At 32.7% G+C, this 6,450-nt stretch overlaps 1 protein-coding gene across 1 annotated transcript; it reads left to right on the top strand.

The window, feature by feature from the left end:
• Window positions 1–4,277: 4,277 nt before the first annotated feature.
• Window positions 4,278–6,421, top strand: LOC122585587 (E3 ubiquitin-protein ligase SIRP1-like). The gene is made up of 2 exons (XM_043757711.1): window positions 4,278–4,659; window positions 5,178–6,421. Exons 1-2 carry the CDS (start codon window positions 4,645–4,647, stop codon window positions 6,222–6,224), a joined length of 1,062 nt encoding a protein of 353 aa, XP_043613646.1. The 5' UTR covers window positions 4,278–4,644; the 3' UTR covers window positions 6,225–6,421.
• The last annotated feature ends 29 nt before the right edge of the window (window positions 6,422–6,450 follow it).

Below are 6,450 nucleotides of genomic sequence, written 5' to 3'. Positions count from 1 at the left end.
TGATTAATTTCATATTAGGCTAGATAATTAGTTATTTGTACCTAACTGGCCCCTTTAAGTTTTGTTAAGTTCTTCAAAAGTCCCCAAATACTCATACACTGTATTCTTGAGTCTAGGTCGCGTTTGTTTCACAGAATTTGATGGAATCTGATGGAATTAAAATTGAATTTCATTCCTTAGTGCATTTGGTTGTTCAAAAAAGGAGGAATATCATTCAGTAGGAATGTAAACACTCCATCATTTGATAAAATCTCCATTCCATGGGGATGGAGGAAGAAATTTCATTACTTCCGTTACTTGAATTCTCAAAAAATCAAAAACATTCCATTAAATTTCATTCTTTCAGATTCCAATTTCTTTGAAAGATTCTATTCCTTTCAAAAACATTATGTGAACCAAACGCGCCATTAATGAGTTGATAAGAAAACGAAATCATATATACTAAAAGGTATTTTTGAGTTATAAAAGGTATTCTTGAGTTAAACAAAAATGATTGGAAAAGAAATGATAAAATTTATAACTTTACAATTATATCCTTAAAATAGATATGCTCAAAATCATAGATACTAAAAATAAATTATAATACATGTTTGTAACCGCCTTTGCTGAATTTGGGTCAGATCAATCAACTCATTCTAAATAAAAACCAAAATTCTTTTTTGTCTTCATTTTTATTTTTAGTTTCTCAACAAGGAGATTCTTGGCAGACTATTTTTTTTTCTTTGACTGAAACAGAAAGCATGTCCTACGCAATCAAGAGTATCACCATCAAAATTAAAACCAATTTCTTTTATATCTAAACTATATTCAAACATAAGGTTAGTGATACTTATTACAAACACATAAACAAATCAGGCGTTCTATACTGCTGCCATAAACAACCACCGTCTTCTTTCAGATCTGTCATCCGTTGCAGCAACAACAAAATCGAAGGGTAGATTAGTACTTTTATATTTGGAAGTAAGGTTTTTCATCCAAATCCGACCATATTTGGCTGGAAAAGTTTGGGGAAAAAACCCCTAAAGTTTTCCAATCATATCTTTTCTTTTCTTGTTATAAAACGCTCAAGAATGAGAAAAATAATTTTTTTTCGTTTCTTATCCTTTACCCAAAAAACTCAAGAATGCAATCCCCAATTTTTACCTTTGGTTATTTCCAATTTAGGCTAGATATTTAGTCATTTGTACCTAACTAGCCCCTTTGATTATCAAACTTCATGATTAAATATTTAAAAAGGTTATTATAAGGATTTTTTATGACGATATAACATTTTCTGTGTTTATTAGTAACTAAGTCTAAATCATGTCCGGTTTTGTAAAATTTTTTTTTTTTATCATGTTAGGCAAATGGGAAATAAGTTGCGTCACTACTTCTTTTTATATAGCAAAATTAATACGTTTTAAAACTATATTCATAAATCGTGTGTGACGTAACATTAATATGCATGCCAGACCTTTTGGATCCTTTCAAGTTGAAAACCAAAAGTATCAAATGCAAAAGTATAAACACGTGTTGGCTATCAATATACATTTTCTCGTGTTTGACCACTTTGCATGAAACATCTTTTAAAACAGCATGACCAACATTGAAACTGCATCCTAAACCCTCAAGATGAGATACTCATTTAAATCCAATATATTTACCGATTAATGAGTGATAATGAGGATAATAGGATAATGTCGTGACTGATGATGCTAATGATAAAGGTTGCTAGTGGTATGCAATTAAGAAAATCCTAATGACATACATAGTACTCAGAGGCGGTATCAGAAAAAAATTTTAGAAAGGGCAAAATTAAAAAATCCGTGAAATATAAATATAAAAGGGGTCAAAATGTTAAAAACCTATAAGAAATTTTTTAAAATCGATGAAAAATTTGAAACTACATAACAAAATCTAAATTTTGAGTTGACCCTCATGTGATACCGCCCTTGATAGTACTCGTAATATTTTTAAATTTTTGGTAAAGAAAAAAACGTGTGGCCGTGTGGGATCAAAATGACACACTCAAAGACAACTTTATATGTCAATTCAGATTTTTTTTATACATGTTATAGTTCATCCGTGGATTATATTATAATTATAATTATAAAGTTAAATGAGAAAATAAAAAGCATCATGCCTAGTAGCTATAGTTTCATAGTTGCCTGGTTATTATTTTTTTTACTAGTTATTTGTAAGTTTATCTGTTTAATAATTTAAATATGTTTTTATATTTCTAGGCGACAATATTAAACTTTATTACCTCATGACGTGAGTATTAAAAATTTACAATAAAACCATGTTCAAAAATATCATATCAAAATCGTATATTTATAAGTAAAAAAAATTCTTTATTTTGGGGTAAAAACCAAATATTTATTTTATAGAAAACAAAAAAAAAATCAAAATAACGAAATTGTCAAATAACAAGAAAAAAAAACATAACTAAAAAGAAGTTTCTAATGCTAAAAACATATATTATTTGTTCTTTGTAATGAATAGAAAAATCAAAATGAAAAAATGTTTTACAAAATCCAAAAATTATTAAAAAAAAAAAAAAAGGAAAAAACTTAAATCTAAAAGCGGCCCAAAATAAACATCAGCCCATTACTTATTCCCTTTTATTTGAACCTTTAATACGAGTAGTATATATAATCGATAGGCAAACATATACCCTACCTAGAGCAATTAGAAGAATACATAATATTCGTAATACGGAGATCGATCTATCGATCGAGAAGGATGAGCAGCTACTACAACTACGCCATGGAAGAAGACAACATGGAGGAGGACCAAGAAGAGCAGCAGCAGGGTACCAGCTACAACCACCACCACAACTTCTTCAATAATTCTATTTATGATTTCAATACACCTATGAGCAGCAGCAGCTGGGGGCGGGAGAAGCAGGACAAAATCCTTTACGAAAATTTCTTCAATACCTTCCAAGACGACTTTGACGATTCTGATTATTAATTTCCTTTTTTATTCTCATTAATAATTAATTAGTCCGCTAGCTAGCTAGGGTTTATTTTTCTATATGTTGATTTTCGTTATTAATTGACTACTCAATCGTGTTATCAATGTTCGTTTGCATGCTAATAATTAAACCAAGAATTGCTTTGAACCTTTCGATGCATATCCGATTTAATTATTATTTTGTTATTGTTATTGCTTGTTCGTTTTCTATATGTTGCTTGTTTGATCCGCTTTCATTGGTATATATAAACCACCAATTAACCCTAAAATAAAAATGACATCGCTGAGACTATTAAAAGTGTTTATTCACATGTAAGTAGAACTAGCTTTGTATCCGCGCTATGTGATGGGACATAGGGAAAAAAAGCTGGTTAATTAGCGATACCAACGCGATTACCAGATCATCTTACCTATGGCTATGTGTGTTTTAAACGGTGGAGACGACGACGGTTTTGGGGGGCGGTGACTATATGTGGGAGGTGGTTCTGAGGGGATGCATGTGTGTCTTTTGTTCTTGGGAATTCACACAAATCAATCCCCCCGTAAACATGTAGCTTATAGTTTATTTTATGAATGTCAAATCAATAAATCACAATAATATTTATTATCATCAACCTCAATTTAATCTCAACTAATTTCATTCAAATCCATGTCAAGATTTAATATGTAAGATAACAGAGATGTTATGGTTCAACAACGAATACAAACTTATGGGTTTGATTTGTGTGAATTAGCCCCATTTGAGTGATGTGGGATAATGGGAGTGAACGTTGCATCGAATTGGTTGGGTTTAGTAAGTTTTGGTTTTTATGTATATTTAGATTTGAGAAAGGAAAAAGTAAATAGTATTCGGAAATTGGGTCCTGTTGGTTATTGTACAAATGCAAATGAAAAGGTAATAGGTGAGGCCGCGGATTCGTAGTGCAATTGGTGTGTGTGGGTTTTGGGGGGGGGCATAGGCCCACTCTCAAAAAATCTAAAACTTCAAAAAATTTCATATATCTACATGTTAATTCCAAACTAATTTATATTAACCACCTATGAGACATTAGCATAATTGTGATGTAGTAACTTTTTTTCTAACATATAGTATAAAATGTACACTTAACACAGTGTGAAACATCAAATCAATCAAAATTATGTCGTTAATTCTAAACTAATTTTAAGGGTAGGAGTAGAATATTTCTAATAATTCGTATATCAACTTTTGATCATGGTGAAACTTTAACAACATAAAATATGGTTAGCAATATATGGTTAAAAATTTAATGGTGTATAGCACAACTTTAGCTATTCCAATCCAAAAATAGTTGGGAGTGTAAATTTTGTTATGGAAAATAAGAATTTCCAGAAATAAGAATGGGGAAAAAGAAAAATTAAACATTGATTGAGTATAGTTTTTCTCCCTCATCCATGTATATATTTCTAATAATCAAAGATTAAAACCCCCAATTAAACTTCCCTGGTTCCTCCTTCCATGGAGAGCTAGAAAACCTTCAGACACCCCCTCCCTCAATCAATTTCACACAAACAGAAAACAATGGGGGAATTTTCTTTTTACATTTAACCAACAACAAAGGGACATTCATCCCAAGAACAACCCCCCACCCAACTTTACAAAAAATTAAATAATAATAATATATATATCCACCAATAAACAACTTTTTTCAATTACAAGGTTTGAATATGGCAAGATTCCAGGTTTGTTTGTTTATTTGATGATTTTTTCATATGAAGTTTTCCGTTTGTTGTTTTTTGTTTTTCAGCTTATGCTTTCTGATTCTTAATTTGGACCCTCACCCAAATAAAGAAAGAAAATGGTTTTATATGCTGCAAAAGGGCTATCTGACCTGGGTATTCAAGGTTTTGACCAAATGTACCAAAAAATCTGACTTTTTTGCTTAAGGGAAGTTCCAAAAAATTATGAATTTGTGATCTCTAAAGGTCCCATATATATGAGAATTTTCAAATTAATTTCTGCATATAAAATATTTATTTTTCATTTTTGTCATCTTGTTCTTGATATAACAGACCACCTAAAAATTCTTACTAATTATCTAATTTAGGAGGGGTTTATGATGGGAAACAAAAGGATTTCTATGCATAATAATAGTAATATGCTTTCTGAACCAGAAATGTTTGTAACAAAAAAAAAAAAAAAGGAATAAAATATATAGTTGTTGTAATTAATCAAGATTACTATATACTTATGATTATAGATGGAAGAAGGGAGTGAGTCAACAAGATACTGGTGTCATGAATGCTCCAGGGCGGTTGAAACCTTCATGGATTCCGAAATGATTAAGTGTTCCTTTTGTCACGATGGTTTCGTTGAGGAAATGGATAGTTCGAGGACTGATCATCACCCTCACAATCACCATGCCGATGATTCACTTTCATTGGTGGTCCCCATTTTGCGTAGTAGCCCTCTTAGGAGAAGACGACGGAGCCGTGCCACAATCCCTCAGTTGCTTCAAGCAGTTTGGTCAAATATTAATAGTAATAATAATAACAATGGTTATAGGGAATGGGGGCAGAGTTATAATAGGGAAAGAGACCGAGAGAGGGTTATTGTCATTAATGTTTCTAATCAAACCGTTATTGTTCAAGGTGGTGGTAGTGTTGGTGCTAGTGGTGGAAATCTATTTGATTCAGGTGGTCTGCAGCCAAATCACCCGATTGGGTCGATAGGTGATTACTTTGTTTGGCCGGGTTTGGAGTTGCTACTGCAGCGTTTAGCCGAGAATGATCCTAACAGATATGGGACACCACCGGCCCAAAAACAGGCAGTGGAGGCAATGTTGACTGTGATAATAGAGGAGGATTCGGTTCAATGTGCGGTTTGTTTGGAAGATGTCGAGGTTGGAAATGAAGCTAAAGAGATGCCATGTAAACATAGGTTTCATGGTTACTGTATCTTGCCATGGTTAGAGCTTCATAGTTCATGTCCAGTTTGCAGGTATCAATTGCCACCTTCTGATGACTCGAAACACGAACCAGAACGGGAATCTTCCCTTAGTCTCACGGTTAACTCCAGCAGTTTGACCAACGGGATGACCATGCCCGCGATTGAAAATGGGGAGACTGAAGGAAGAAACACAAGGCCGTACGCTTCTACGCTTAGTTGGCCTTTTAACAGCTTGTTCTCATCTACACCAGTAGCTCAAATCGAGAGCCCACCGTTGATAATAAACCCGACAACTGAATCAGGGTCAGGGTCAGGGCTTCCTGTTAATGAAAGTAATGAGGATGAGGGTGGTCAGTAGGTAGATGATCACATCAAATATGAAATCCCACTCTAAGTTTTCCTTATCTTGTTTATAAAACGACTTAACACAAACATGTCTATAGAGATTACTGTTGTTTATATGTGAAATTTCAATACTTGTATGCACCTAATTATGAAGGATTGTATAAAAACTCCCCACATTCTTGTATCTTACTGTTGGAATTTCCGAGGCAACTTATACATTCTTAATCATGTAATTTGCA

The sequence above is a fragment of the Erigeron canadensis genome, chromosome 1, assembly GCF_010389155.1.
Source record: "Erigeron canadensis isolate Cc75 chromosome 1, C_canadensis_v1, whole genome shotgun sequence".
Lineage (NCBI taxonomy): Eukaryota > Viridiplantae > Streptophyta > Magnoliopsida > Asterales > Asteraceae > Erigeron > Erigeron canadensis.
This window is presented reverse-complemented; position numbering and strand designations above follow the sequence as displayed.